Below are 18,470 nucleotides of genomic sequence, written 5' to 3'. Positions count from 1 at the left end.
TACACCCATTACAGCATAATTTGTCTTAAGTTTCATGTTGCTCATATCCCTGCAGTCTAGGGAGTGGACTTCTTTTATCAATCCATATTCATGTGCAGCTTTAATCTGGATTCAATAACCAAGGTAGAGCATTTAACTTGAAATAACTGGTATTCAATAATGTATTTTGTAATAATCTGCTGTATGTAGCATGTAATTAAAGCCATAATGGAAATATAGTTGATTCTCAGAAGCAAAAATATGCTTATATATTTAAAGGATGAACAATTGTTATCTATTTTTCTGCCAATAGACAGCCATTGACGAGTTGTACAGTTCACTTGGAACATTGTTTATGATTCCTATCTACACAAAGATAAACATATACAGTTACAAATATACAGCACACACATATTCAGAGCAAGCATACAATCCCCCCTATTTGTATTTGAACTGGTACCAATTAAGTAATCAATGTCAAAATTCACAAATGTTATCTTCTTTCCCAGGTAGTGGTGATTAAGCTCCTGCAAACATCGGACAAAGGTATATTTGGAGGCTGTGCTGGAAGTTTCCCAACTGTAAACTTTATCAAAATGCATATCAAAGCGTGGATTATCCTAAAAATTAAATTCAAAAGACAAATTAGCTTATTTTTTTGTTAATTAATAATTATTAAACTTTCAAAGGAAGCCATGCAAAAGACATTGTTAACTGGATAAGACAGATCAAGAAAACTTTCTCAGTGAAAATGTATCATTTCTCTACTTGCTCTTTTCTCCAAGGCAGGTTTCTGTTTTCTCCGTGTTCACCTTCAGAAAGGGCTAACAACAACATCATATTCTAATACCAACATTCTTTGTTTAGCTTATTATTTTGGCGCTGCAATTCCTCAGAAATTCTACCAGTGTCCCACCAATGTTACAGTGGGACCAGCAGAACCACACAGAAAATAGCCCAGATCAAACTGCACCAGTCCTCTGCCATTTCTGGGAACAAAAAATCTTTGATCTGATAAGGAGTAGAATCTCTTATACAAGGCAAATGACTGCAAGGGGGCAAGGTCAGGCTGAAGACTCTTTGCATCAGGTGGTCCCATTCTTTAGGCACTGTAGGGATCAGTGGATGAGAGGATACCCAGTGAGTGAAGTGTATCAGCCCCCACAATAGGCTGATGTGGGCTCCACTAGTGGGATCCAGGCTAGACAAAAATACTTTGGCAGATCGGCACCCTTCCTCAGCAAGTCAAGTGGAACAAAGGTGGGAATTGGGAAATGGCTAGGGGAAGCCTGGGAGACCTCAATCCAAAGTGTGTGCAGGCATCAAGGTTTCCAGCTGTCAGGAGTGCTGGAGATATGTCTGATGCAGTGCTTGTACCTCTTGTCCAATGTTAGTGAGATGCCCTTCCTCTGATCTTGCAAACTCTGGCAGGTCAGCGCTGGAGGGCACTGGCAGGTCCAATCCATTCATGGCAGCTGAGATTGTAACCAATGGACAAACAAACAGCAAAAACCTTTAAAAATAATACATATCTGGGATATTTCTGGCCTTGATCCTGCTGCTGGCCGGTTTCAATAACAGCTTTGGCTCTCGAGGTTCAATGGTGTAATATCTCCTAATTTGAATATTAATGCTCCCCGCCTTTTGTTGGTGACTTCAACATTCCCAAAAACCAACAAGTTAAAAAACAGTATGCATGAATGCAGGAGAAAGTACCTGATTGCTAGTTTAACCCCTGAGCTGCATTGCTCCCATTGGGGGTGAGCAGGTAATAAACAGCATGGCGTCACTGCCACGGTGCCCAATTTTACACCCTCCCCTCCCCCGCTGCATCCTGCCCCTGGGATGCTGTAACATTCTGGCCCTGGTGTCAAGCCTTGGTCGATGGAATCACGGATTGGAAAATCACTGCAGAATTGTGAGTGCCATGAATTGGGTGTGCTGACCTCTGTGCCTGATTCTTGCATCTTGTTATATTTACCCTTAGCCATTCATCAACATGAAGAGAAATGCGGTTAGAGGAAGAGTCCTATCAGACCAATGCCTACATGTTACATAACAACAATGGAGAAATGTAAAAGCAGGACAGTTAGAGTAGATCACTTTCAATGATCATTATTCTTCTGTGGCACTGTATGAGATGCAATATTTTCTAATTTAGGAATGAGTTTTCAATTTTTTCACACATGCAAAGACTTGATAAATGCGTTACACCAGAAATAGCAAGATGCACTTGTGATTTAGGGTCAGTGAATATTTTTTGTTGCAAAAAGCAATAGAAAACACATGAGGAAACTCAAGCCCATTTGGTTCGCTACTTACTTGGTCTGCTTCTTTACCGTCCACAAGCTTAAGATCTTCAAGGTACCATGTATTGATTTTTTCAAATTGCTCATTTTGACTCGAAGATATGCTTTTCACAAAAGTGATTTGCACCTCTTTGCAATTTGTTACTAAAATAAAAAAATGGTGCATATAGAATTTTTTAAAAAGTGGTGGCAAAAGGAAGGGCAGGATCTTCTGGTCCTGTTGGCATCGGGCATCATGGCGGCCGGTGGGGGGAACAGTTCAGCAGGGGGGCCGAAATCGGGTTTACGCTGATGTAAAAGCACAGAGGGATCATCCAATGGTGTTCACCATCGCGGAACGCGAATTGTGCTGGAGGCTGGCGTGAACATGATTTACATCCCAGTGATGGGATGCAAAGTAAGGCCCAACCGGAATCGTTCCCCCCATGCCAAATTTACCGTTACACTGGGGGGAAAACACATTGGCCCAGAATGCATCCGGAAAAGCATGACATGCAGAAGTCGGGACTTACCATTAAGGCCTTGCTCAGATCGTGGACATCTGAGGAGAAGAAGATGCTGGAGCCCGACAGCTCCCGGGCCCTGGAGGAAAACGCACACCACATGCTGGGTGGATTCTCATGGACATGGCTCCACCGTGAAGCAGCTCACAGGGAGTGGAAGGTCTCTGTTGATGTCTCGGGCCTGCTTCGGAACATCACGGTCTTGGCCATGGGCTGCTACAGATAATCGGCAAGGAGGGCAGAGGAAGGTCTAGATGTGAATAGGAGAGGAAGGTGTACCATCAGTGGGATTGGTGGTGGAGGGAGAGGAATGTGTACCTTGGGATAGTGAGATTAGGAGGGGGGGATGAAGGTGCTAAGGGGTTGAGATGTGGAGGTAGGACAAAGGTGTTGGAGTGGTGAGGTTGGGAGGTGGGAGGAGGGAATATGGGGGGAGGAGGGTGTAACGGGTAATGGGTAATGGGGGAGAATGCGGCAAGTGGGGACGTAGGTGTAAGTGGGGAGAAAGGTGTAAGGGACGCAGTCCGGAGCAGGGAAGGGGCATGGAGGGGGGAAGGAGTTCAGAGTGGGGGAAGTGTTCAGGAGAGAGGAAGGTGTCCGGGGGGTGAGGAGGGAGTTCGGAGGAGGGAAGAGGGTCTGTGGAGTCAACGACTGCGTCCTGGGGAGCAGACTGAGGGTGGGCATGGTAGAAGGGAATGGTGAGTATGAGAGGAGGCAGAGTGAGCCGGAAGAGTGGGAGGGTGAGGGTGCATTGGTAGAGGTAGAAAGGTGGTTGGTAGAGACTCAGAAGCAGACACAGAACCTGGGGGTAGAAAGAAGCAGGTTGGGGAGGTCAATATGGATGGGGGTGGGATACTCAGGAAGGTAGGGAATGTGCACGTTCACCTGGACATCCTGGGATGACAAGGGTTTGGGTTGGTAGGTAATGGTGGGTAGAAGGAAGGCGATACCGGGGGATCGACAGTGATGAGGGAAAGGGCATGGGTGACTGGGGGAGGGGAAAGAACGGGGGATCTAACAGTATACTTTATGACTACCATAATTGTCGAAATTGAAAGTGAGCGGAGCCTCATGTTGGACAGGCACAGGGGCTGTATGGGAGTGTGATCAATGGGTGGGAGGAGATGCAGGTCAGCTCAGATGGACAACTGAAAGAGAACCCCAGCAGGCAGCATTAAATATGCTCAGGGCAGCGAGATGAGTGTGATGGATGAAGGCTCCGTGTGCGTGGGAGAGAGCTTGCATGAGGCTCCAAAGGGCCGTGCCACACACACACCTCTCCCTCCAGAATCACTCGTCATCCAGCTGTGTGCAGCTGAACTGCGAGTGGGGGGGCGGGGGTGCAGTAGGAGGACTCGCGAAGCCTGGCAATGAAGCTGAAAAACATCATTACACATTACTCAGTGAAAGTGAATATATTTTCAGATTATAAAGTGACAAAATGTTGTTCACCCATGCAACCACTTGTGATCAGAATTTCTTAACTTTTCTTGGCCTACCACTTCTTCTAGGTGCTGCCCTCACATCTGCAGCTAGGGTGGAGACAGCCTGTGCAATGTTGGCACTGTTACCTCTGATGACTTCAGCGTGCCTCCTCTGGAGAGCCAAGGCTTTGGGGGCCCAGCTGGCTCTGGCTGTCCTCCTTTGGGCCAGCTGCTCCCTCTGTGGTGACAGAGGAGGAGGTTGAGGGGGTCACTGGCAAAGGGGACTCGGAGGGAGCGGATAGCCTCTGAGATTCCTGAGTGGATGACCCTGGGCTGTCCATCTGCCACTCCTCCTCCCTTAAGGTGTCCGAGGGCCTCAGCCTGACTCCTTGAGGGGAAGGAGCACCTGGAGGGACATTGAGGTCCTCTGTTTCCCTCTCACGTTGCCACTGCAAGAAGTCACACATAGCTACCATGAAGGAGTGCAGGTCTGCACGCATCTCCACATTCTGCTGGACCAGAGTCTCCATGGTGTCTGTCATCCTTCACATGGAGACCTCCATGTGCGCACATGTGGGCACTACTTCAGCAGAGGGCAAGTGGATGCACTTCTCCAAGTTGCGTGCCACTCTTTTGAGGGCTTCCAACAGCTCTGAGTGATGTTTCCCCGCCTTCTGCTGACTCTCCATGATGAGTTGGAAGGCCGAATCCAGAGGCTTGTCACATGACTCGGACCTCACAGATGTCTGATCCCCAGCTGTCCCCAAAGTGCAGGGGAGCTGGCTGAATCTGCCTCCTCCTGCAGCAGACCTGTATCCGTGTGGTGAACACCAGATTGTGAACCTGAGCTTGCTCTAGATCTAGGTCCCACCAAGGTGTGTGTCTCTGCACTGCTGGGGGATGTGGGTAAGTGCTGTGATGAGTCATCTAGACTGCTTATTTCTGGCTCTTCAATGGAGGAGGTGTTGAATTTGCTGGCAGTGAGGATGAAGCAGAGGGATTGGCTGGCTAAGGATGTCAGTCACTTGGCAGAGCTCCCTGTGAACCAAAGTAGAGATAATTAGTGCATGGCAGCAGAGTCAAAAGCAGGAGAGAGAGCACTTATGGTTGCATTGGGAGAGGGATGATGTGGTGCAGGATCCTCACATTGGTATTTGCCACCGACCTCACCATCGCAGCAGGCACGGTCCACGTCCTCACCAGTCAGCGCAATGATACACTCCTCAAAGTGAGTGAGGAGCCTAACGTGGGCCACTCCACCCCTGGTATGGGACCTCTCCCTGCTGATGTGAGCCAGCTTCTCCTGCATGAAAACAAATGGAGAGAGTGTGAGCAGGATACATAGCACTGCATGGAATGTTTGTGTGGTGAGCAGAGCCATGGACAGGATGAGGACACGAGCTCCAGAGGATATGAGTCTGATGGAGATGTGAGGGTGTGTGTGAGAGTTAGTGGTGTTGTCCTTTGAGGTGTGAGATCCCTGTGGATGTGTGATGGGTTTGGGAATGTGTGAGTTGAGAGTGATGAGGTGATTGACTTACGCTGGTGAAACGCATGAGAGCATTCATCCTTTTCATGCACTGGATGGCTGACTTCCTCTGTGCTCCAGTAGCTCTGACCACCGCTGCCACCACCTCCCAGGCCAGAATGGTGACTCTGGTGGGCCTCATGCAGCCACAGTGGGGGTAGAGGACATTGCGCTGGTCTTCCACTGCGTCCAGCATGTGCTCCAGAGAGGCGTCACTAAATTTTGGAACTGCTGCCTTCTTTGCTTTTGGGGCCATCTGTCACCTGGAGCAGTTCTGGTCTGCCGACATAAAATAGTGCTCTGGTGCACTTTACATATGGTACTCAGAGTGAGGAAGCACTAAGGCCAAGACATGGAGGGCAAACCCAAGCCTGCCCACCAGCGGTCTGGAGTTCCTGTGAATGCGGGAAAATACAGCGTGAAAATCCACCATTGCAGCCGGCAGGTATAGCGGCTTTTTTCACGCCTGCTACCAGACTTTGCGCGAATCTGGGATGATTCTGCCCAAAGTGTCATGTTATTAAGCTTACCTTCCAAAATATCAAGCTGTGAAATTAATATATATAACAAAAATTCAATTCTGTTGCAAGTCATTGTCCTCAGTTTAGCAAAAAGAAAGAAAAGTATTGATTCAATACAAATTTTGTTTTTAACTGACTGTGGGCAAAAATTGTGGGATGTTTCATAAAAGGGATAACATCATTTTGCTGTTACATTTTCCATAAGTTGGTCAGTGCATCAAATTAAGGAGTTAGCAGAAGTGACAATTTCTATTGTTAATAGGAAACAGTGTGGATTAACAATTTAGATGTTATTCTGTCTATCAAAATGTGACTGATGAAAAAATTCTGTGGAGCTTAACTATCTTGAATAACATGTGGGTGGATCACATGTCAGCATTTAAATTGGGTTTGGCTTTGATGCTGACCAATTTAAGAGCCAGCTACAGTAATTATTTAAGCTCAGGAAAGGTGTGGTAATTAGGCAAGGAGATGGACGTTATGGAGCTATAGTCCATCTTGAGTTAGCAATTTCAGAAGAAGAAAGGAAAACCTTTGGAGAGGGAATATACTTGTAACTTCATACGTAAACCATGAAGTGCATATTCCATTCGTAACAACAAGGTAATATTGATGTACTTGTACCATAGATTGTCCAACATAGTCACATCATGTTTAAATTATAGGACTGGATTGTACCCTAAGGGCGGGCTCCCTACATCCCAGTGCAAATGTCAGAGGTGAGCTCAGCCGGTTTGCCCACTTGGGCAACGGGCCTTCAATTGTTATGAGGCGGGACTTCTGCCACTCTCTAGTAGGAAGTCCCATCTCTTAAAGTTGCTGACCAATCAGAGACTGGCAGCTCTGCAGTACTCGCAGCACTACCAAGAGTGTTGGCCATTGTCGGTACTGCAGGAGATGCGGGAGGAAGAGCAACCATGGATGTTTCAAATCCCAGGTAAGTCTGGGATCTCACGTATATTATACTCCACCTGCCAAATTTTTGCCCACTCACTTAACCCCACTCATTTGTTGGCCCCACTTGCCGCTGGGATCGTCCAGTTCCGCCGACAGTCAATGGACTTTTGGCTGGGCTGCCGAATCTCCCATAGCGAAAATCGTGACCTTTGTATCAACCTCACAACTTGCTTTCTTTGCATTATCAGCAAATTTGGCTTCAATACAGCCGGCCCTTCATTCAAGTCATTGATTAGATCATAAGTCGTTGAGGTCCTAGCATTGATCCCTGCGGCATTCCACTAGTTAGAGTTTGCCTATCTGAAAATGATTCATTTGTTCCAGCTCTTTTATTAGTTTACCAGTCCTCTATCCATGCCACCTTTTATGTGGCATCCTATCAAATGTCTTTTTGGACAGGAAGTAGAGGTAACAGTGGCATCAGGGAAGGTAATGGTGACCATGGGGGAGCAGTGATTGTGGGGAGGGGGCATGTGGTGGAAGCATTGGCCAGCAACAGCCAGCTCCTTACATCTCCACATTCAGTTAAGTGTATTTTAAGATCTTACCTTGTGATAACAGACAGTACTTTTAAGGACTACATGCTAGGTCAAGTATAGACCTGGTTTTCCTGAGTTCAGCTGGCGTTCGCTAACTCAGGGCAAATCAGTCTTGCAGAGAGGATCTCAAGCAGGTATTAAGGCCTGTATTTGCATATGCAAAGGCCTAATGCCCATTTCAGGTGTGGGAACTGTGTGCTGATTTTTTGAGCTTTATATGGTGGGTGATGCACTTTCAGCACATAAATCGGGCACCGTGCTGTTGTCAGCACAGAATGGAAAAGCGGATGTTGAGGCTTAACTTGTCCGTGATGGAGCTTGCCTGATTTTCTTTCCATTTGGTATTTATTATGGGCTTGCGACCCGTCCCTACTTCCTACTGACAATTATTTACATCCAGACATAAATCAGTACCCAAAACACATGAATATATGGAATGTTCAAAGCGGTCCATCAATAATCACAAATGGAAACAAATAGTTACGTTGAGTTTTGTACATACAAGAACAACATTGATATAATTTTTTTTGTTTTGTGAATTAGTAGAATTGCTGCATTTAATTTTTAAAAATTCATTCTCAGGATGTGGGTGTTGCTGGCTAAGCCTGCAGTTATTGCCCATCCCTAATTGCCCTTGAAGGTGGTGGTGAGCTGCCTTCTTGAATTGCTGCCGTCCCTCTGGTGTAGGTACATCCACAGTGCTGTTAGGGAGGGAGTTCCAGGATTTTGACTCAGTGACAGTGAATGAATGGCGATATATTTCCAAGTCAGGGTGGTAAGTAAATTGGAGGGGATCTTCCAGGTGGTGGTGTTCCCATCTGTCTGCTGCCTTGTCCTTCAAGATGGTAGCGGTTGTGGGTTTGTGAGATGCTGTCGAAGAAGGCTTGGTGAGTTCTTGCAGTGCATCCTGCTCTTATAACCACAGTATTTATGTGGCTGGTCAATGTTAACCCCAAGGATGTTGACAGTGGAGGATTCAGTGGTTGTCTCTTGTTGGAGATGGTCACTGCCTGGCATGAATGTTACTTGCCAAGCCTAGATGTTGTTCAGGTTTTGCTACATCTGGATATGGACTGCTTCAGTATCTGAGGAGCCACAAATGATTGAGCAATCATCCCCACTTCTGACCGAGGTCATTGATGAAGTAGTTGAAGATGGTTGGGCATGGGGCACTACTCTGAGGAACTCCTGCAGATGCCCTAGAACTGAGATGATTGACCTCCAACAAACACAATCAGAGTATGACTTCAACCAGCAGAGAGTTTTCCCCCGATTCCCATTTTACTAGATGCCACACTCGGTCAAACTCTGCCTTGTGCTACCTCACAATATTACTGTCGGTAGGAAAGCTTGAAGCTGATTTTTTTTTCACCTGCACAGGCAGTGAAGTGGGCTTTGCTGGAAGATTCAGGTCCACCTTTTCATTCAGGGGATGCAGGCATCACTGATTAGGTCAGCATTTATTGCCCATGTTCAGTGGTTCCTCAGGGTAGTGCCCAGGCATCTTCAACTGCTTTAAGGTGGACCTAAAACTTGCAACAAAGCACCACCATTATTGTCGGTCTGGTGTCACATGTAGGTGAGACCAGGTAAGGACAGCAGTTTTCCTTCCTAAAGGGGCATTAGTGAACCAGATGGTTTCATGGTTACCATTAGACTTTTAATTCCAGATTTTTATTGAATTCAAATCCCACCATGGATTTGAACCCAGGTCTCCTGAGTATTACTCTGGGTCTCTGGATTACTAGTCTAGCAACAATACCAGTACACCATTGCCTCCTCAGGGATTTTTTGCAGTGTTGGTTACTCCCATGAACTGTCCGAGAACCTTACATTCATGAGCATCACATTAATGCCCAATATCTGATTCTACAAAGACGTAATCCTAGGTGTATCAACGACTCCACTGTGAACTGACATAGATATGATGTGTTTCATCCACACTTTCATATGCGGTTATCCAATCTTTCATTAGACGAATTGATAAACACTTTAGTAGGATGAGATCTAATGTGAACCATTAATCTGCTTTATTTTACAGACAGTAACAGAACATACAGATAGTGATACTTAAAATAAATCTTAATTCTTCACTCAATCCCTTGTCTCTTCAAAAAGTGAAAAAGAAATCAGTGGTGACATTTGCTGCTATGGAACTATAGAGTGACCCTGTAACATCCAGAGTGTGATGCACACAATCGTGTGCTAATCCCAAAGTTGCAGTCAGACAACCAAAGTTCAAATAGCAAGTACAGAATCAGCACTGATGCTGAATTAATTACACTTATAAATTTTACACCTGTAGTTTCAGGCATAAGGCCAGACTCCTCTCAATTCACAAATACTTAATGAGGAGGGCCGCACATTTTAAAAGTTAAATTGTATTGATATTTTTAACATAGCTTAACATGAACCTTTAAAAATCTGACCAATCTATGGCTTTTTAGCATGATTTATCAGGCTTTTTAAAGCTCACTTTTTTGAATGATTTAGAGTCATAGGGCAGATTTGTCCCAGATTTGGGCTAAGTGCGGTAGCGGGTGTGAAAAAAATAATCTAACCTGCTGGCTGCAATGGCGGGTTTTCACGCTGTATTGTCCCCTTCCTGACGCATACTGCCTCATTAATGATGCATTCATGGGAAACATGCCAGATTGCTAGAGGGCAGGCTCCAATTTGTATGCCATGCCATAACCTCAGCAGTTCCTCACTCTGGGTGTCATATGTAAAGCGCACCAGAGTGCAGCCTGCTTCCTGACTACAGACCAAGGCTGCTCCAGACAATAGATGGCCCCAAAAGCAAAGAAAATGGAAAGCCTCCAAATTTAGTGATGCCTCTCTGGGGCACCTGCTGGATGGAGTGGAAGGCCACTGCAATGTCCTCTACCCCCACTCTGGCCAAAGGAGAGCCACCAAAGTCACCAATCTGGCCTGGGAGGCTGTGGCGGCAGCAGTCAGTGCCACTGGGGCACAAAGGAGGTCGGCCATCCAGTGCAGGTAGAGGATGAATGTTCTCATCTGTTCCGCCAGCGTAAGTCAACTACCTCATCACTCTCAGCACATACTCTCAAACTCATGACACATCCACAAGGATTTCACACCTCGAGGGACAACACCACTAACTCACACACACACCCTTACATCTCCATCAAGCTCATATCCTCTGGAGCTTGTGTCCTCATCCCATCCATGGCTCCACTCACCACACAAACATTCCACTCAGAGCCATGCATCCTGCTCACACTCTCTCCATGTGTTGTCATGCAGGAGAAGTTGGCTCATATTAGCTGGGAGAGGCCCCAGACCGGGGGTGGAGTGGCCCACATTAGGCCCCTCACTCACTTTGAGGAACATGCCATCGCGCTGACTGGTGAGGACGTGGACTGTGCCTGTGGCAACGGTGAGGTCGGCGGTGAATACTCACGTAAGGATCCTGCACCACATCATCCCTCTCTCACCGCAGCTGTGAGTGATCTCTCCCCTGCTTTTGACTCTGCTGCCATGCACCAATTATCTCTACTTCGGTTCACAGGGAGCTCTGCCAAGCGACCAACACCCTCAGCCAGCCAGTCCCTCAGCTCCATCCATGTCCTCACCTCCAGCCAAGAAGACACCTCCTCCATTGAAGAGCTGGAAATAAGCAGCCAGGAAGACCTGTACATTCTTACGCAAACCCTGCACCAGCACAGAGACACACACCTCGGTGGGACCTCGATCAAGAGCAGGCTCGGGTTCACAACCTGGTGGTCATCACACTGACACTTGTCCGAAGCAGGAGAAGGCAGGTTTAGCCAAGCTCCCCAGCACTTGGAGGATTGCTGGGGATCAGGCATCTGTGAGGTCTGATGATGAGCCTTTGGATTCAGCCTTCTAACTCATTGTAGAGAGTCAGCAGAAGGTGGAGGAACATCACACAGAGCTGTTGGAGACCTTCAGCAGAGTGGCTCGCGACTCGGAGGAGTGCATCCACTTGCTCTCTGATGAAGTGGTGCCCATATGTGTGTGTATGGAGGTCTCCATGGGAAGGATGGCGGATGCCATGAAGACGTGGTCCAGCAGAAGGTGGATATGTGCGCAGACCTGCACTCCATCGCGGTAGCCATTGATGAGTTCCTGTGGTGGAAATGTGAGGGGAAAATGGGGCACCTCAACACCCCTCCAGGTGCTCCTTCCCCTCAAGGAGTCAGGCCGGGGCCCTTAGACACCCAAAGGGAGGAGAAGCAGCAGCTGAGCAACCCTTGGTAATCTAATTAGGGATCTCAGAGGCTGTCCATTCCCTCTGAGTCCCCTTTGCCTGTGACTCCCTCAGCCTCATCCTCTGACACCACAAAGGGAGCAGCTGGCCCAAAGGAGGACAGCCAGAGCAAGCTGGGGCCCCCAAAGCCTCGGCTCTCCAGAGGAGGCATGCTGAAGTCACCAGAGGTAACAGGGCCAACCATTGCACAGGCTGTCTCCACCTCTGCTGCAGATGTGAGGGCAGCACCTAGAAGAAGTGGTAGGCCTAGAAAAGTTAAGAAATTCTGATCACAAGTGATTGCACAGGTGAACACATTTTGTCACTTTACAATCTGAAAATATGTTCACTTTCACTGAATAATGTGTAATGTTGTCTTTTAGATTCATTGACAGACTTCATGCATCCTCGCACTGCATCCCCCTCACTAGCAGTTCAGATACACACAGCCGGGCCACGAGTGATTCTGGAGGGAGAAGTGTGTGTGTGGCAGGACCTTCCGGAGCCTCGTGCAAGCACTCTCCCACGCATGTGGAGCCTTCATCCAGCACACACATCTCACTGTCAGTGCTGCCTGCTGGGGTTCTCTTTCAGTTGTCCATCTGAGCTGAGCTGCATCTCCGCCCACCCACTGACTACATTCCCATGCTGCACCTGTGCCCGTCCAACACGAGGCTCACTTTCGATTTCGACAACCATGGTAGCAGTGAAGTATACTATCAGCTCCCCTGTCCCTTCCCCTCCCCCCAGTCACCAATGTCCTTTCTCCTATCACTGTCAACCTCCCAGCATCACCTTCCACCTCCCCACTGTCACCTACCAACCCGAACCTTTGTCTTTTCAGGATGTCCAGGCGAACATAAATGTTCCCTACTTTCCTGAAAATCCCACCTCCATCCACGTTGACCTCCCTGACCTCCTTCCTCCCACCTTCAGGGTCCGTGTCTGTCTCTGAGTCACCAACAGCCACCCTCGTCATCCCTTCTACTGCTACTGACGCACCCTCACCCTCCCACCCACTGGCTCCCCACCCCATCTCATACTCACCATTCCCTCCTACCACGTCCACCCTCAGTTTGCCCCCCAGGAGGCAGTCATTGACTACACAGACACCTCCCTTGCACATTCACCTGGACAACCCCTCCCCCGGACACCTTCCCCCCTCCGAACTCCCTCCTCCCTCCGGACATTTTCCCCTCCTCTGAACTCCCTCCTCCTCCGGGACACCTTCTCCCCTCTGAACTCCCTCCTCCCTCCGGACACCTTCCCCTCTCCGAACTCCCACTTCCCCCAGACACTTTCCCTCCTTCGAACTTCTTCCTTCCCCTGGACACATTCCCCTTCTCCAACTCCCTCCCTCACACCTTTTTCCCTGCTCACACCAACCTCCCCACTTGCTGCATTCTCCCCCGTTACACCCTCCTCTCCCCGTACTCCCCCCCCACAACCTCACCCCCACCCCCCAATCCCCAGTACACCTTCCTCTCTCTCTCTCTCTCTCTCTCTCAACTGGACCTCCCTCTCCCCCGTTACCCTCGCTGATAATCCATAGCAGCCCATGGCGAAGACCATGATGTTCTGAAGCAGACCCAAAGCATCAACGGAGACCTCCCATTTTCTGTGAGCTGCTCCGCGGCAGAGCCATGCATATGAAAATCCATCCAGCATGTGATGCACGTGTTCCTCCAAGGAATGGTAGCTGTAGGCCTCCGGCATCATCTTCTCCTTGGACTTCCACGATCTGAGCAAGGCCCTAACGATAGTCAGGGGCTCTGACCCAAATTTTTAATTCCTCTCTGGCCACGGGGGAGGTGCCAGAGAAATGGAGAACAGCTAATGTGGTTTTGCTATTTAAGAAGGGTTGTAGAGATAAGCCAGGGAACTACAGGCCAGTGAGTCTCACATCAGTGGTAGGGAAACTATTGGAGAAAGTTCTGAAAGAGAGTATCTATCTCCACTTGGAGAGGCAAGGTTTGATCAGGGATAGTCAGTATGGCTTTGCCAGAGGGAGGTCATGCCAAACAAATTTGAATGAATTTTTTGAGGAGGTGACCAGGTGTGTAGATGAGGGTGGTGCAGTCGATGTAGTTTATATGGATTTCAGCAAAGCCTTTGACAAGGTCCCACATGGGAGGCTTATAAAGAAGGCAAAGGCACATGGGATACAGGGTAATTTGATAAGGTGGATTCAAAATTAGCTTAGTTGTAGGAGGCAGAGGGTGATGACAGAAGGCTGCTTTAGTGACTGGAAGCCAGTGTCCAGTGGTATACCACAGGAATCTGTGCTGGGTCTCCTATTATTTGTCATTTATATAAACGACATAGATGACTATGTGGAGGTAGGATTAGTAAGATTGCGGATGACACAAAGAATGGCCGGGTGGTTAACAGTGAGGTTGAGTGTCTTGGGCTACAGGAAGATATAGACGGGATGGTCAAATGGGCAGATAAGTAGCAGATTGAATTTAATCCTGAAAAGTGTGAGGTGATACATTTTGGAAGGAGTAATTTGACAAGGAAGTATTCAATGAACGGCATGGCACTAGGAAGTTCTGAGGAACAAAGGGACCTTGGTGTGTGTGTCCATAGATCTCTGAAGGCAGAGGGGCATGTTAGTGGAGTGGTGAAAAAGGCATATGGGACACTTGCCTTTATCAATCAAGGCATAGATTACAAAAGTAGGGAGGTCATGTTGGAGTTGTATAGAACCTTGGTGAGGCCACAGCTGGAGTACTGTGTGCAGTTCTGGTTGCCACATTATAGGAAGGATGTGATTGCACTGGAGGGGGTGCAGAGGCGATTCACCAGGATGTTGCCTGGGATGAAACATTTAAGTTATGAAGAGAGGTTGGATAGACTTGGGTTGTTTTTGTTGGAGCAGAGAAGACTGAGGAGCGACCTGATCGAGGTGTACAAGATTATGAGGGGCATGGACAGGGTGGATAGGGAGCAGCTGTTCCCGTTAGTTGAAGGGTCAGTCACAAGGGGGCATAAGTTCAAGGTGAGGGGCAGGAGGTTTAGAGGGGATGTGAGGAAAAACTTTTTTACCCAGTGGGTGGTGACGGTCTGGAATGCACTGCCTGGGAGGGTGGTGGAGGTGGGTTGCCTCACATCCTTTAAAAAGTACCTGGATGAGCACTTGGCATGTCATAACATTCAAGGCTATGGGCCAAGTGCTGGTAAATGGGATTAGGTAGGTAGGTCAGGTGTTTCTCATGTGTTGGTGCAGACTTGATCGGCCGAAGGGCCTCTTCTGCACTGTGATTTTGTGATTTTGTGTGATTCTGTGATTAGTGGGATGCAAATCGGGTTCACGCTGGCCTCCAGTGGGATTCGTGTTCCACCATGCCGGACACCATCGAATGATCCCGCTGTGCTTTCACGCCAGTGTGAAACTGACTTCTGCCTCTCCCGCTGAATTTTGCCCCCCACCCCCCGCCTGCCATGACGGCCACGCCAATGGGACTGGACAATTTCGGCCATAGTGTCATAGCATCATTTACAGCACAGAAGAATGCCATTCGGCTCTCTTAATTACATCTTAACAATCCAGTGAGTCCCATTCCCCGGTAGCACTGCAAATTTATTTCCTTCAAATGTCCATCCAGTTTCCTTTTGCATAATTGATCATCACTGCTTCCACCACCCTCATGGGCAGCGATTTCCAGGTCATTACCGCTCACTGCATTAAAAAGTTTCCCCCCACATCCATCCCCCTGCAGCTTTTACCCAAAACCTTAAATCTATGCCCCCTTTAGCCCTGGTACCATCAGCTACTGGGAACAGCTTTTCCTTGTCTACCTTATTGATGTACTCACTCAAAATTATTTCACTTTTAAAAAATATTTTTACACTTTTAATTTTATAGAATTAAAATCTACTGAAAATACAATTTTCCAATGCCTTTTTATTGTGGCAGTCATTTTTTTTCAGATTTTGTGGTGCAGTGAGCCACAGCTGCATACTGTTTTTGCCCAACCCAGCTCTGCTGCTGGGTCTCACTGCAACCCACAGGGGAGGGAATCCTCCCTCAAAGCAGCTGAAATTATTGCTATCAGGATCGTACTATGTTTGTGGGGAGGTTTATTTGATGTCAATGGTGGGCACTGCCACAGCATTGCTGATCACAAAATCTGGGCCATTTATAAATCAAGGGCCCTGTGCCCTGTAAGGGCTAACTTACTTGTTTTTGGTATTCTTTCTAGCTCCAGGCATGCAACCTAGATCTTGCCACCTCCAGTTTTAAAATCTGAGTGCTGATATTTCTCTTTTCCAAATGCTTTGAGTAAAAAGGAATGACTTGTCTCTGCATAATACCTTTTATGAGCTCAGGATCTCCCAAAGCACTTCACAACTATTTAAGTAATTTTTGAAATGTAGTCACTGCACTAACGTAGGAAGCAGAGCTGCCAATTGGTGCACAACAAGACCCCACAAGCAGTAATGAGATAATGACCAGATAATCAGCTTTACTGATGTTGATAGCAGCAGAACTCTCTAATTGGCACTGTTTTAAAATTAGGGCTCACCCTTTTAGGACAGAGATGAGGAGAATTTTTTTCTCTCAGGTGGTTGTGTGACTTTGGAACTCTCAGCCTCAGAAGGTGGTAGAGGTAGTGTCATTGAATATTTTTAAGGCAGAGGTAGATAGATTTTTGTCAGGCAAGGGAATCAAAGGTTATCGGGGGTAGATGGCAATGTGAAACTCGAAACACAAGAAGATCAGCCATGATCTTATTGAATGGCGGAGCAGGCTCGAGGAGCTGGATGGTCTACTCCCGCTCCTGTTTCTTATGTTCTTCTTCAAAACAGTTCTATGGGACCTTTTACATCCACCTGAGCGGGCAGACCTGGTCTCATCCAAAAGATGCACTTCCAACAGTGCTGCACTAAGGTGCCAGCCTAGATTTTGTGTTCAAGTCTCTGGAGTGGGCCTTCAGCCTACAAACTTCTGATTCCAAAGTCAGCTACCTACCACTAAGTCACAACAAGTAGAAGTAAAAAGCTGCATTCAACTTAATGGTTGCATTTTTAACTTAAGTTACACTGAAATCCTTCTGTGGTGATACAACCATAATGGCAAAATGTGACGTGCTTCTACCTCTACCATAGCTGTGATCAGCTAACTGAAAACCAACAACCCAAGTTCAAACACCTTTAATTATGAAAGACATTTCTTAAAATGCACTTTTTGTCTATTGTGGAACAGCAAAAAAATTGGTCAGAGGCAATTAGAACAATGCCAGATATCACACAAAATATTTTCTGGTGGTTGCTGAGAGAATCCTCCTGGAATATTAGCTGCGCCCAACCATTATTGAAATTTTATTGCTGCAGGCTACAGAAAAATGACTGAACTAAAGTAAGCCACCATCCCAATGATACAAATAATAAAGACCCATCAGTTCAAGAAAGTTATAAATTAAATAATAGGAAACAAAACACAAACATAATAAAACCTGAAAATTCAGTGATCCAAACGGTTTGGGAGCAGCTGCAGCCATAACAATTAAAAAGCAGATGATGTATTAGGAATTAAACAACTTATTTAAATAAAGGATTCTTTGCTTAACTTCCAAACACTAAACCACTAGCTTCTTTATATATATGAATTTGATAATTTCATCATGTTCTACTTCTTAAAACAAGTTCTTTTGTGATTGTATTAAATTAGCATTTATTTCCTTGTAGTTTGCTCAAAATATATTTACAGTTTTCAGAGATAATGAGAATAATATGGTATGGTACATAAGTACTGAAGTTACCTGAACTGCAAAGGTAATACCTTTCATCTTCCTGGATAGCTGTCATTACTTCAATCACAGCAAATAAACGATCTCCATTTGGATGAAATATCTCCTTCTTTAGTGCTTTTCTGAGTAATGCTGCCATTTCCTTTACCAGACTTTCAGATGTGCAAATTTGGCAAACTTACTTCACTCACTGTACCTGAACACAAATCAGAAGCTATCATTGTATACAATCTGCATAACAAGAACAAAGTGATGTTTCTATGGATTTAAACACTATGACACACAAAACATGATTGGATTGCAGTTTCAATCAATATTCCAGCTGGATTGTTCCCCAGAGAAATGTCTAGTAGTCATTTGCAATCCATATAGATTCCATTATAGTCATTAGTTGAGACATTGATTTAATGTTATTTTCCATTAGGAAACTCGCTGTATAAGACAGAAATAAAATATATTTCAAAGTTAAAGTAGTGTCACAGTTCATGAAATTTGTCTTTGTCATTAGATTTGCTGTAACAATCATATGAAATATTAAATTTTTCTTGCACACTAATTTCTCTAATAAAGCAGCTTCAATGCTGAGTGACAAGTTTATTTTTTCTCCATTGTAGTAGCCATATCACTGATTCTTCAATTAGTGGGCCATGATGACATCGCTTTCAATATCTAGCCTCTTACTGCTTTTATGTAAATTTATGTTTTTATTTATGTGTCTAAACA

The 18,470-nt window shown here is 46.4% G+C and overlaps 1 protein-coding gene across 1 annotated transcript; it reads right to left on the bottom strand.

Annotated features, from left to right (window-relative positions):
• Positions 1-316: 316 nt before the first annotated feature.
• On the bottom strand, positions 317-17,886 carry exoc1l (exocyst complex component 1 like). The gene is made up of 4 exons (XM_078570564.1): positions 17,760-17,886; positions 2,302-2,432; positions 440-599; positions 317-345 (listed from the first exon to the last, which is right to left on the bottom strand). Exons 1-4 carry the CDS (start codon positions 17,884-17,886, stop codon positions 317-319), a joined length of 447 nt encoding a protein of 148 aa, XP_078426690.1.
• Positions 17,887-18,470: the final 584 nt, after the last annotated feature.

This window comes from Cetorhinus maximus, chromosome 1 (genome assembly GCF_964194155.1).
Source record: "Cetorhinus maximus chromosome 1, sCetMax3.hap1.1, whole genome shotgun sequence".
NCBI classification, from domain to species: domain Eukaryota; kingdom Metazoa; phylum Chordata; class Chondrichthyes; order Lamniformes; family Cetorhinidae; genus Cetorhinus; species Cetorhinus maximus.
Note: the sequence above shows the minus strand (reverse complement) of the source record. Positions and strands in the feature narration are given on the sequence as shown.